This window comes from Schistocerca piceifrons, chromosome X (assembly GCF_021461385.2).
Source record: "Schistocerca piceifrons isolate TAMUIC-IGC-003096 chromosome X, iqSchPice1.1, whole genome shotgun sequence".
Taxonomy (NCBI): Eukaryota; Metazoa; Arthropoda; class Insecta; order Orthoptera; family Acrididae; genus Schistocerca; species Schistocerca piceifrons.
In genome coordinates this window covers 590,470,926-590,485,935 of record NC_060149.1, presented here as the reverse complement: position 1 = coordinate 590,485,935, position 15,010 = coordinate 590,470,926, and the positions used below count along the sequence as shown (strand labels likewise).

Here is a 15,010-nt window from a genome sequence, read left to right as displayed (position 1 = left end):
GTGACCTCTCTAACATCAAACATGCTGCAGCTGACACCATGGAAGGGAAGGGTAAATGGGAATGTGAAAGAGTGTTACATCAATGAAAGGCTGAGAGCGATGGGAATGCATCGCGATGCAGCAGAAGGAAGGCATCAGAACAACGATATGACCATGATTGCCTTTGATTTGATGAGGACTTTACCAACACTGTACTTATGACAGGTATTTGTTACTACAAGTGGCAATTGTGGACATACTGCCTTGGAATACATGACCTATGTACCAAGAAAGCTACCATGTATGTATGGAGTGAGAGCGAAGCATCCCGAAGACCGCAAGAAATTGTATCGTGTCTCACGCATTACATTAAACATAATGTCCAAACAAAGCAACTGATTATGTACTCGGATCAATGTGGCGAGCAAAATTGGAATATAAAAATGACCTCACTGTGTCAATTCATGATTCTGCATGCAGACTTCACACCAGAAGTTGTAGGAGTCATGGATGCTTCCCAAGCATCAAAATCCTACTTAATGTCCCCTAAACAAGTATACTAGCACCCTCAAGAATTTTTTTAAAAATCAGTTCCCTTTCATCACCTGTGAGTTCCTTTCAGGCCAGCTATGTATTTTCTCCAACAGTATTATGTGCATCGGAAAAGGAAATGTAGTAATTGAAGTTGCAAGACAAAATAAACATTGCTTCACGAATTAAAAGCCACAAAATCTGAAACCTTTGACATCTGCAGTAAAACAGCAGTTGTGTAATTTGGAAAATAAAAAGCTAGTGATACTTGATCAGTTAGATATCACCACATCTTTCTACGACACCTACATAGGATATATTTGTGAATGGTATGAACCTTTTCTGCAAGCTCTTCAGCCAGTGGAGTGGATCACATTAAACAAAACCATCAAGCAAATTAGCATTCAAGAATTGTATAGTTTTGTAAAATCTAGTATGAACTTCATTGTGGATAAGTGAGAACTGTTTGATGACTACTGTTACTGTGTAAGTAAATACTGTGAAAGTTAACTGCTGGACTGGGATTTGAAATCAAATGTTGTCAGTGAAAAATGGCTGGAAATTTTTACTAATTTTCACAATGAGCAAGTGTGTCTAAAACATATTTAAAGTTTGGTTCAATTTTCACTAACTATGTAAAGAGTGGCTTTAGTAATAAAAGCTTTAAAAAAAAAACTCAAATTAGAAACAGTAAAAGCTTTGAGGATAAAAACATTTGTTAGCCTCCCTCTTAGGGGCTTCTGAAGTTTGATATTTAATGAAAATACAGTTCTGGAACAAATACAAACCACTCAAAAAGTGCTACTAATGTACCAGTGATTGTCACATCATCTTCAATCCAAGATGTGTCAAATTTGTTTTTATATGTACATCAAAATTGTATATGCAATACTGCTGTTAACTTCCCGTCATTGGTATGGTAGATTATGTGAAAATAAATCATTATTAAGCCTATATTGATGGTATTTTTACTAACTTCCATTTTTGTGTTATTTTGAAAATGTAATTCTGGTTAAAAATACAATGGGAATCTTAATCATGGGCACCCATAGCTGTTCATAATCTATACCAAATGATTTGGTTTAGTGGTAAGATGATGCAGGAATTGAACCATTACCATTTGAAGCAAAGTCTTAGTGGGCTGGAGAGAGGTTAGTAATGTAACCCAGGACATTGGTGCAAAGACTGGTGATCAGGAACTTTACACTCACCACCTCTCCTCCCCTAGCTGGCCAAATCTTGGCAGTAGCAATTTTCTATCACCAGCATTGAAATAGGCTTACCACTGGGTCGAGTGCCACCACACAGGTGTGCATTAGCAACCTCTGCTACGGAGATGGCTAGTGGTAAGATTATGGACTCGTGTTTGGGAAGACAGCAGTTCACACCCATGTCCTACCCTTCTGATTAAGGATTTCTGTAATTTCCCTGCATCGCTTGAAGACAAATGCTGGGATGGTTCCTCTGGAATGTTAAAACCAGTTTCCTTCCATTATTGGTGCTTATACTCTAATTACTTTGTCACTAACAGGGCGTTAAACCTTAATCTTCCTTTTTTTAAAAAATAATGTATCATTTTATGTAGACTTGGTCCATTTTGCACAAATAGACTATCTTAAACGTTAGAAAAAATGAATCGGCTCATCCAGTTTTGTACTATCAGAAATAACTTTGAAGATATAAACCATCAGTCTAAAAAGTTTCAAGACTAGATTAACAAATATAAACAAACATTTAGGTGATTGTTCCAATGCTCCAGGTTTTCTACATAGTCCCCCTCCACTTCAGTACAACATACAGAATGTTCATACAACCAAGTGAAACTTTGGGATGATGATCAACCCACCTATTGGATGTTGGTTATGTGACTTTTTGTAGTTTATCATTTTGTGGTAGATTTGTATTGATCACACCAGTTCTTGCCACCTGTGTCTTTTTAGGGGAAAAAATTCTGTGTTTAGCATTTCAATAAAGTCGCGACAGGCATCCATACATTGTCATTTTTGTTCAGGAGTCAATCTGTGCAGGATAAACTCTGCACACAGTTCAAAACATTTTGGAGAATAATTTGAACACATGAGTTGGAGATGTTGCTCTATCGCAATTTGTGACACAATGATGTTGACACACTATGGCTGCACATCCAATACTTAACATTGCCTGTTTACAACTGGCTGGTTGAATGTACGTTTGTTGTTTACTGTTGTTAGTTCAAGCTGCTACTGTATTTACTGTGCTGAGATTGCTTAAATGCCAGGAATAAAATCAGTCTCAGAATTTATTGGATGGACAGTGTAGAAATCAGTAAACATATTTTAGTTATCTGATGTCATTCAGATGTGGGGTTAAAATGTGGATTACAGTTGTTCTGGAGTAACAGCACCTGTATCATAAAGCAGTTCTTGAATTCAGTGAGAGATCTGTAAATGCCAGCATATAGTCATGTACACAGACATTTGGTTAACACGTTAACTGCCAAGAGGCTGCCACCGATCACAGCAAAGCCTTAGGCCTGATGCTGTGTGTCTGGCAGCAGCCACAGAAGAGCCTTAAACTATCACGGGGCTTGGCAGTGAAACATCAACCACTATACACATGGCAGTCAACATATTAATTGTCTCTACAATCTTTTGTTCAATTGAGGTATTCTTCATAACATTTATTGTGAATATGAACAGTGGAAGTTGGAACTAACTGATCACAAATCTTTTAACACTAAATCTTTTCACAACATTTGCATAAATTAGGTGGTGTTTAGTAACTAGAAGACAGCAAATACACCGTTCTCGTCTGCGTTGTAAAAGTGTGTGTGTTACTTTCACATGATGTGGGGATTTCAATACTTTGCCTTTGAACACTACTGAGATACAATATTTCATGAGATTTACTGCTTTTTAGAATGTGAAGCATGGAAATAATATCCAGAAGAATTCCAGTAAAAATAGAAAAAAGTTATTTTGCACCCTACCTTGTTTGCTGTCCATGAAACATAATCGGCAGAATATGTGAATATTGTTTCTTCTTCCTCAGTGATATTCAGTGAAGCAACCAGCTCTTCAATTGATTGCATGGCTTTTATTTGTTCTGCAGTACTGTTCAGCATGATGTATTGAAAGGGTATTTGCGATGCCTGTCATAATGTCAAGAAACAAAAAAAATAGTTTAAGTATGTTGCTGTGAATAACATCTAAAAAATCTGTAAGTAGAACAACAGTCCAAAAGTGAATTACAACAAAATAAATGTAGGAATAAAAACATTTATTTCCTGCATAGTAGCAGAAAGTCACTCATGTTTCCAGTTTACAGAAGACTTGACAGACAACCAACAACGGGGTATCATTGTCACATGGTATGTGGAGGCCTCTTAAAATGAACTTGAGAAAAATGTACAAACTACTCAAATATCATTTACACATAACAAAATAAAATACATGTACTGAGTGGTTATAATTAAATTGATTGTGTTCAGAGTGTTGCAGTGTGGGCTGTATACATTGCAGGACACTGAGATGACGTAGGTATGTTCATTAGTTGTCATGCTCACAGAATATGCTGAAAAAACAATAATAGTTCCACTTTCTGCCACTGGGTGAAAATATGTCACAGAAAGCAGTCAGGATGTGGAATGAGTCCTATTTTGACATCAGTATGCTGCTTGTCGCTTGTCAACACGTGGTGATTTCTTATGTGAAGTGGCTATTGGTGTAAAGCATTAAGAAGGTTGAAGCTTTCTGTACAAAACACAATGGCTTTTGACAAGAAATACCCTAAATTGCAGGAATATCACTGACAGAAGCAGCTGCAAAGAGGCCTCATGTCAATAAATGGACTAAAGAATAAGATCAATAAATTTGAAGAAACAGGTGGATTAGGTGGTGCAGCAGGGAGAGGGAGGCATCCCATTCCCATGGCAGTTGTTGAAGTTCCTGTAGCTATAGCCAACCATGCATCACATACCTCAAATTCTGCAACCAGTGCTTGAGCTGTGACAGGAATTCTCTCCCCCCTGGACAACAGTTCAAAGAATTTTGCCACATTTCACACTGCTGACACTGCAAGATTCAGAACGTGCACCAAATAAAGCCCCAAGATAGGCTACAATGCTGTGACTTTGCCCTTCATTTTTTGGCACGCTTGGAAACGGAGTACATGTGGCTGGTGAATATTCTTGGGACAGACAAGACAAATTTTACTCTGCACGGTATCGTGAATGCACAGAACTGTTGCATACGCGATTCTACTCTATCAAGGGCACCCATACTATAGTTTGTAGTGGGGTTAGACCTGGAAGTATGGAGTATTTTTAACAATATTATGAAAAGGAAAGTTGCTACTCACCATATAGCAGAGATGCTGAATCGCAGATAGGCACAACAAAAAGATTGTCACAAATAAAACTTTCAGAACTTTCCTTTTCATAATATTGTTATATTCCATCCCAGAGTATTTTTAATACTTTTTAAGATGAAGGCTGACTTGTAAGTAGCCATAAAAAAGTTCCAGTTATGAGACAGTTTAAAATCTAGGTAAGACTGACTTTTAAATAATTTTCTTGAAATAGTAACACCTGATTATGCTATGCAGGGTGAATCAAAAAGGACTTTGCAGATTTGGAATGATATGGAAATTTATTGAGGTAACTTATAGAATCTGTAGGTGTGTCATTTTTTAGCAAACAACCTGAAGCTTGATTCACATAGTGCATCAGTACACCATTTCGCTACCAGGAGCGCCAGTATAGTGCATGGTTAAAATGGCTACTTTCACTTGTGCAAGTCTCGCTGTGTTGTTTGGTTTCTTGAAATGAGCTCTGCAACAAGTGTTCAGCATACATTTCACACCAAATATGCTAAAGAACCTCCAAGCAAGCCTACAATTTACTGTTGGCACAAGAACTTTGTTGAGACTGATTCTTCACTGTAACATAATGAATCACCATAGTGCCCGCATGTAGATTTTGTGGAACATGAATTACATGTTACGATGTACACTTCTTGAAATCATAATTCCTATGGCAGATTGAGGAAGATGACCGAGATTGGATAGTTTACTACCAGCAAGGCAGTGCATCACCTCATTTCCTCATGAAAGTTTGAGGCTTCCTGAATAATCGCATCCCAGGTCAGTAGATTGGCCATGAAGGGCCAGTTGCATGGCCCCTTCACTCCCCAGACTTGACACCATTGGATTGTTTCTCTGGGGTTTTATTATACACCGTGTGTATGTTCCTCCCCTACCAACCAGTGTAGCCAACCTGAAATATCGAATCTGTGCTGCTGTTGCACAAATTATGCCTGATTTGCTGCAATGAGTGTGGGAAGAGTTTGTTTACTAGTGGGATGTTTGCCGTGTCACAAATAATTTTAACATCAAACCAAAATTATACTTGACACTTTTATGTGAAACGTGAGGTTGTTTGCTATGTCAATAAATTTCTACATCATTCCAAAGTTGTTAAGTCCTTTTTGACTCACCGTGTATTTTTTTCCTTTGCCTGAGTGCAGGGAGAGGTCACGGCCCCCTCCCCTTGCCCCCAGGCATGAGTGCCCTTTGTACTCTGCCACATGTTGTGCAAGAACATCCACTGCAGTCAGCTTGTGTGATTGTGTGGTGTGGTTTCACAAGCTCCTTCACTCCTGGTCCATTTTTCTTTGAGGAGATGACACCTCATGGGCCTGTTAGGTGTACAGTGACATCTGCACATTATAATGACCTCTTTGGTTCCAGCTTCGCAAAAATGCAACTGTGTACACCCCACTGTTTACATCCAAGATGGGCGACACCAAATGTCACTTGCCAGGTGGAAAATTTGCTTTGAGAAAACTTCGATAATAACTGCAGTATCTCAAGACAATTTCAAGAGATGTGACCTTCCAGAACCCCGGCTGGCATAAATCCATGTGACTTCTGTTTGTGAGGGTATCTGAAACATTGTGCCTATCAGGGATGTATCTGAGCTCTTCCTGATCTGTAGGATAGCATACTATGACTTATCACTCTGATTATACTGGATATGCTGCAGGCAACTGTCGAACATACCGAGTATTGGATGCTGCATGTTGCTAAGCTCGGAAACCATAAGGAACGCATGTTGTAACTTGTGACCATATCCTAACAAACATCCCAGGATCACTGTTATCATGTGTTTGATCACACCTCCCTTTTCCCGCACCCATGCCACTATCTGACTGCTTTCAGTGCCGTATTTACACCTGGTGGTAGAAAAGGGAACTATTATTTCTTCCATCATACTTCCGCAATTGCAGCAATTAATGAAGATAACTACGATGTTTCAGCATCCTCTGATGTACATACAGCCTGTACTGCAGCACTCGTTAAACAACCATTTTAATTATAACCACCAGTAGTAAATGTTTGAGCTCTATCACTTCTGGCTACCTTGGACTTGCGCATGTCATTTTGAAGGATAGAAGAAAAGTTGGGACGCAGTCTGAATTCACTTTGAACAGTTATTCTTCACTGAATGTTTGGAGTAACCGAAATGCTTCTGTTGTTAGTGACAAAACAGAAACAGTCACGAGTGTTACATAAGTGTCTCTGTGTGACAGTGTGCTTAAATCGTGTAGAAAATTAGTTAAAATTGGGCAGTGTGTTACATAGTCAGTGAGTTGTTGACACCTGCACTATACAATCTAACTGATAGCAAGAGCAATAGGTTTCACTTTTTGCTTAGGATCACACCTATGTATTTTTGAAAGGTCAAGCATTAGACAACTATGTTTTCAATTTGTTTGCTATCATTTTGTGTCAGTAAAACTTTATTGCACCACTTTTCACATATCTTAAAATGGAAGGAATAGCCTAGGATGTTGTCAAATACTACAAATACCATTTGTATTGAAGTAGCTTACTTTTATTTTAAGTGCTGGCCGGAGTGGCCGTGTGGTTCTAGGCGCTACAGTCTGGAGCCGCGTGACCGCTACGGTCGCAGGTTCGAATCCTGCCTCGGGCATGGATGTGTGTGATGTCCTTAGTTTAGTTAGGTTTAAGTAGTTCTAAGTTCTATGGGACTGATGACCACAGCAGTTAAATCCCATAGTGCTCAGAGCCATTTGAACCATTTATTTTAAGCTTTTGGTTCTTGTAACATGAGGGCCTTATTTAATAAACATTTTCAGCAAGTAAATTGTATGGGGTTGTTGTTGATACTGTTACAGTTTGTGCTCATTTAACTCATAAGTGTGACTTTGCAGTTATATAAATGAAATTGTGCCAATCCATAACATCCTTTGTACTTTGCAACACAGAGGTAAAAATTCTTATGATTGGTAGAGGGTAAAACTTAACATGGTTAATATGGCAACATCATGTTTGGTTTAGGCAGCTGCCGCCTACACAGCTCACTCATGTTCATCTATGAAGTTCCTGCTGCTACTTTGCTATGGTACTGTAGGATTTCAAAGGTCGGCGAGCATGTGCTGAAGCTAATATGCTATTTGACTGAAGGCTTCCAGCTTTTTATGATTTCTGTTGATTGAAGGTTACTAGCAATTTATGAGGAGCAGATAAAATATGTTCTTTTTGTCATACATTACACTAAAGCCAATGTACAGTGGCTGCCATAAACAGTAAGATTTAGATTTTGTTTACTTTTAATTATTTTAAAAAAGTTTATACAGTTTGTATTTTATTTACTACAAGAAACAGTAAGATTTAGCTTTTTTTACTTTAATTATTTTTAGAAAGTTTATACATTTTGTATTTTATTTACTACAGTGAAATATTTAATTTGTAGTGTGCAGTATTTTTTGTTGATATATTTTATTTAAGTAATATTTTCCTAAATGATTTATTTTATTAAACCTACTTACAAAATTATAAAATTTGCTACATACGTTTATAAAAAGTTGCCGAAAGGTAATTTTTGCAGGAGGGGGCATACACCTTTCTCAGTTGGAAAGTGGCAGAATATGATAACCCAAAGAAGCAGAATGTATGACTGTTTCCAGCAGACAGTTTCCCTTGATGTTTTGTCTTGACAGTCTCCCAGAACCTTATCAGGAGGTTTTGGTAGTATACTCCTGTGACACTTCACCCACTTATGAAGATAATCTGTTAGCACTACACCATGACGGTCCAAAAAAAAATCAGAAATCACTTTGTCCAAAGAAAGTTGGATCTTCTATTTCAGTGATGGTGAGTCCACATTGCCACTGCTTGGTTTCCTCCTTTGTCTTGGAGTCATGGTGGTACACCCTGCATACATCCATAGTGATTAGGTGGCTAAAACAGTCATTTGGGTTGACCTGAGACACATGCAACATTTCCACCACTATCTCAGCTTGGTGGGTTTTTGAATGGGCCTGAACAATCATGGAAGACAGCAGGGATGGACCTTTGTCATGTTACAAAAGTCTTGCAAGATGCTGAAAATTGAGATGTGACTGATTTTCAATTTATGCACTCTTGCCTCTATTGTGATACACCAGCTTTTTTGGAACACCAGGGCCTCCCTTCTCTTGCGATCCCTGTTCTTCGCAAAGAGATGGTCTGTCACTTTGGTATCAGACTTGTTTGACCACATTGTAAGCATATGTATCCCTAATTACAGTGTTGTATGATGTACTGTACTCTTGAACTAACTAGGCATAGGCTGTTGCAGTGTTGTTCTGTTTGAATTCAAAAAAGAGATTACCAAACAAGAATCCATTTTATCAACTGACAGCACCATTTTGTTTCAGCTCCTAGCAGTGTGCTACAGTTCTGTGCCATAGGAATTTCCGTGTATACCAGGACTGCAGACATGTACTTACAAACAAAAAAAAAAGAATTGTGTAACTACATTTTTCTGATATGATGGTTAAAACTTCATGATTCCCCTTAACAGACGAGTTTGCAAGCTACACAGAAATCCAGCTGGCATCATGACTATGAGTCAACATTTTTTTGTTAACAGCTTTCTTTTCTATCAAGAAGTGGATAAAAACTACAGAAAGGTCCCAGCTTCACAATTCAACGTAGAAGACTGTGTCTGATAGCAAATATTTTGCGACTAGTGAATAAAGATAAACGCCACATCCCACTAAAGTAAAACGTTAGCATTTTTATCTGGAGTGTAATAGTGTGTCAAAGGCCATATTTGCTCAGTCATACTCCAAAAACTAACCATTATGCAGACAGTGTTGACTGCCTGTGCGTTAGCCATGTGCCCACACCTGTCTATGGGTGCCCAGATGCCTGACTGCCTGCATATTAATTATTTCCCTTCCATGCCTGTAGGCAAGAATTTGAGCCAGAACATCCTGTTCTTGACAGTTCTTCAGAATAGGGCCCTTAAAAATCAACATGTTTACATTAATTGCTATCTTTCTTATTACTCCTGTTGTCCCAAACTTTCAAACCCTGATTCCCGTCCCCTTTCCTTTTCTCTCTCTTTTCCACAATTTATCAACTATAAAAGAACTGCTGGGTGTAAATTGACTGTGCTGGCATGGTAGCTGACTTTAATTACAGAGAGTGAAAGAAGGAAACTTTGCTTGCCAAAAGAAGAGGATTGGAGTAAGCTTTATATTGCTTATGTTGCTAGCACTATAAGTGGGACCTGTATTTTGTCCTGTGAATGAAGGTTAAAATTGACATATAGAACTAATGAATTATTAATTTTATTCGTGTAATTGAAGTGGAAATTAAACTCTGTAAAGCAATGGTATATTACAGTTCCCACAAACATATAGAAAATTTGAAATAGAAACATTCATTATAGTAGCTGTTGCTGCAATTTTACCACAGTCTTGTTTTAATGCAAAGGCTGGTGGATGCTTAAGCAAATGAACTATTTGCCTGGAGGCATCAAATGTGTGCAGATTGGAGACTAGAGTGAGTATGCAACAGTGGGAGAAGCATCTAGAAAAGGTGGAGGAATGTATTTCTTACTTGCCCCTCCAGCTGCCACTTTTGGTGCTCCTATGAATAGTAGGTGATATTGTAATTATAGGATTTTATTGTCTCAAACTGGTTCAGAGAGATTTTTGTAATTTGAATTAGCATTCAAATGAACAGATATAGAGAATTCTTTCTGAATTTGAAATTTAATTTAATGTAGCCACATCTTTAACTATAGTTTTGTTTTCCACACAGTTGAAATAATTGCGCAATCATATTGAAAAATTGTGGGACACTGGAGTCAACAGATGTAGGTACTGCTGGTTTACAATGTCTTCATGGAACAGAATTGACAGATATATGCATAGAGTAATGCTTGCCACATTCATACTAGTTCATAAATTATATATGCCCTTCAGTTCATGTTAAATGGCAAATAACATGGGGAGCTCTGCCACCTGTTGTGTACTGTTGGATTTGGTGAATCCAGGGTTCCTTAGCTGAAAGGTGTTCAGTGAGTTGATTCTTCAATAACTGTAAAGTCGGAGCATGAACCAGTGATTGATGCCAAGAAACTTGTACACAGCAGAAAATTATGGTACTGGCTTAACTATACAGATCATGAAGCTGTTAAAAACCCCTATAAAAATAAAAAGCTAAACCTCAAGGTGTGCTGCATACTGATACATTCACTTTTAGGGAACCTCTGGGGCACTTGCCACAACCCATTTGTATTGGGCTTGCTTTGATATGTGTGGCACTGCCTGACCTCAATTTGCATTGCTGCTCGTGGGAACCCTGGACAGCCAGAACATGAACCTTTCAGATCCGTTGTCTCTTGGTTGTACAACCAGTGAGCATTAACACCGAAACAAGAGAACCTGCTCTTATTCATCACAAAGCTCTTTCCCAGGTCTTTTATTGTTTCTGATTTTTTCCACCAGCCTGCCTGCAGCTTGGAATTGTGATGAGTGATAATTCACTGTTTGCTGACAACACCAATATTTTAACAGAAATCTGTCATCCCCATTCACCAACAACATTTTATCTGAAATATGTGATTAATTTACTATTAACTCCCTTCCTGCCAATTTAAGCATTACAAATTTTATGCAGTTTCAATCAAGTCACAAAACTCAGAGGAATCTCAGTGCATTCAACAGCCAGCAGGTACAGAGAGTTGACAGCACCAGCTTCCTGGGCCTTCACTTAGACTGCAAACTAAATTAGAAATGTCATCTATACTTCAAACTGTGATGAGACTGAGCTCATCTGCTTTTGTATTTAAGAGTACACACTCATAATGAAATCCAAACCATCACACAGGCAGCTTATTTTACTTATGTGCACTCGATCATGTCAAGAATTATCTTCTGTGGGAACACTTCTATTGATCCAAAAATTCTTCATTGCACAGAAAAGACTGATTAGTGCCCGTAGATATGTGTGAAGTTGTTAGAAATAGGAGACATGAAGACAGAACACCACCTGTGAGTGTCACAGCAGAAAACAGTCAAATGCTGAACATCAGGATCACACCACTCATGTTGTTGTTGTGGTCTTCAGTCCTGAGACTGGTTTGATGCAGCTCTCCATGCTACTCTATCCTGTGCAAGCTGCTTCATCTCCCAGTAACTACTGCAACCTAAATCCTTCTGAATCTGCTTAGTGTATTCATCTCTTGGTCTCCCTCTACGATTTTTACCCTCCACTCTGCCCTCCAATACTAAATTGGTGATCCCTTGATGCCTCAGAACATGTCCTACCAACCGATCCCTTCTACTAGTCAAGTTGTGCCACAAATTTCTCTTCTCCCCAATCCTATTCAATACCTCCTCATTAGTTATGTGATCTACCCATCTAATTTTAGCATTCTTCTGTAGCACCACATTTCAAAAGCTTCTATTCTCTTCTTGTCCAAACTATTTATCGTCCATGTTTCACTTCCATACATGGCTACACTCCATACAAATACTTTCAGAAATGACTTCCTGACACTTAAATCTATACTCGACGTTAACAAATTTCTCTTCTTCAGAAGCGCTTTCCTTGCCATTGCCAGTCTACATTTTATATCCTCTCTACTTCGACCATCATCAGTTATTTTGCTCCCCAAATAGCAAAACTCCTTTACTACTTTAAGTGTCTCATTTCCTAATCTAATTCCCTCAGCATCACCCGACCTAATTCGACTACAATCCATTATCCTCGTTTTACTTTTGTTGATGTTCATCTTATATCCTCCTTTCAAGACACTGTCCATTCCATTCAACTGCTCTTCCAAGTCCTTTGCTGTCTCTGACAGAATTACAATGTCATCGGCGAACCTCAATGTTTTTATTTCTTCTCCATGGATATTAATACCTACTCCGAATTTTTCTTTTGTTTCCTTCACTGCTTGCTCAATATACAGATTGAATAACATCGGGGAGAAACTACAACCCTGTCTCACTCCCTTCCCAACCACTGCTTCCCTTTCATGTCCTTCGACTCATATAACTGCCGTCTGGTTTCTGTACAAATTGTAAATAGCCTTTCGATCCCTGTATTTTACCCCTGCCACCTTCAGAATTTGAAAGAGATTATTCCAGTCAACATTGTCAAAAGCTTTCTCTAAGTCTACAAATGCTAGAAACGTAGGTTTGCCTTTTCTTAATCTTTCTTCTAAGATAAGTCGTAGGGTCAATATTGCCTCACGTGTTCCTATATTTCTACGGAATCCAAACTGATCTTCCCCGAGGTCGGCTTCTACTAGTTTTTCCATTCGTCTGTAAAGAATTCATGTTAATATTTTGCAGCCGTGAGTTATTAAACTGATGGTTCGGTAATTTTCACATCTGTCAACACCTGCTTTCTTTGGGATTGGAATTATTATATTCTTCTTTAAGTCTGAGGGTATTTTGCCTGTCTCATATATCTTGCTCACCAGATGGTAGAGTTTTGTCAGGACTGGCTCTCCCAAGGCTGTCAGTAGTTCTAATGGAATGTTGTCTACTCCTGGGGCCTTGTTTCGACTCAGGTCTCTCAGTGCTCTGTCAAACTCTTCACACAGTATCATATCTCCCATTTCATCTACATCCTCCTCATTTCCCATAATATTGTCCTCAAGTACATCGCCCTTGTATAGACCCTCTATATACTCCTTCCACCTTTCTGCTTTCCCTTCTTTGCTTAGAACTGGGTTTCCATCTGAACTCTTGATATTCATACAAGTGATTCTCTTTTCTCCAAAGGTCTCTTTAATTTTCCTGTAGGCAGTATCTATCTTACCCCTAGTGAGACAAGCCTCTACATCCTTACGTTTGTCCTCTAGCCATCCCTGCTTGGCCATTTTGCACTTCCTGTCGATCTCATTTTTGAGACGTTTGTATTCCTTTTTGCCTGCTTCATTTACTGCATTTTTATATTTTCTCCTTTGATCAATTAAGTTCAATATTTCTTCTGTTACCCAAGGATTTCTACTAGCCCTTGTCTTTTTACCTACTTGATCCTCTGCTGCCTTCACTACTTCATCCCTCAAAGCTACCCATTCTTCTTCTACTGTATTTCTTTCCCACATTCCTGTCAATTGTTCCCTTATGCTCTCCTTGAAACTCTGTACAACCTCTGGTTCTTTCAGTTTATCCAGGTCCCATCTCCTTAAATTCCCGCCTTTTTGCAGTTTCTTCAGTTTTAATCTACAGTTCATAACCAATAGATTGTGGTCAGAGTCCACATCTGCCCCTGGAAATGTCTTACAATTTAAAACCTGGTTCCTAAATCTCTGTCTTACCATTATATAATCTATCTGAAACCTGTCAGTATCTCCAGGCTTCTTCCATGTATACAACCTTCTTTTACGATTCTTGAACCAAGTGTTAGCTATCATTAAGTTGTGCTCTGTGCAAAATTATACCAGACGGCTTCCTCTTTCATTTCTTCCCCCCAATCCATATTCACCTACTACGTTTCCGTCTCTCCCTTTCCTACTACCGAATTCCAGTCACCCATGACTATTATATTTTTGTCTCCCTTCACTATCTGAATAATTTCTTTTATTTCATCATACATTTCTTCAATTTCTTCGTCATCTGCAGAGCTAGTTGGCATATAAACTTGTACTACTGTGGTAGGCGTGGGCTTCGTGTCTATCTTGGCCACAATAATGCGTTCACTATGCTGTTTGTAGTAGCTTACCCGCACTCCTATTTTTTTTATTCATTATTAAACCTATTCCTGCATTCCCCCATTTTGATTTTGTATTTATAACCCTCTATTTGCCTGACCAAAAGTCTTGTTCCTCCTGCCACCTAACTTCACTAATTCCCACTATATCTAACTTTAACCTAACCATTTCCATTTTTAAATTTTCTAACCTACCTGCCCGATTAAGGGATCTGACATTCCACGCTCCGATCCGTAGAACGCCAGTTTTCTTTCTCCTGATAACGACGTCCTCCTGAGTAGTCCCCGCCCGGAGATCCGAATGGGGGACTATTTTACCTCCGGAATATTTTACCCAAAAGGACGCCATCATCATTTAACCATACAGTAAAGCTGCATGCCCTCGGGAAAAATTACGGCTGTAGTTTCCCCTTGCTTTCAGCCGTTTGCAGTACCAGCACAGCAAGGCCGTTTTGGTTAATGTTACAAGGCCAGATCAGTCAATCATCCAGAC

General features: G+C 38.7%; 1 protein-coding gene across 1 annotated transcript in view; it reads right to left on the bottom strand.

Annotated features, from left to right (window-relative positions):
* The window catches only part of LOC124721143 (patched domain-containing protein 3-like), a 631,834-nt gene that overhangs the window by 160,095 nt on the left and 456,729 nt on the right, over positions 1–15,010 (bottom strand). Inside the window, exon 14 of the mRNA XM_047245962.1 lies at positions 3,479–3,640. Coding sequence (XP_047101918.1) covers positions 3,479–3,640 — 162 coding nt within the window. The remainder of the gene's footprint in view (positions 1–3,478; positions 3,641–15,010) is intronic.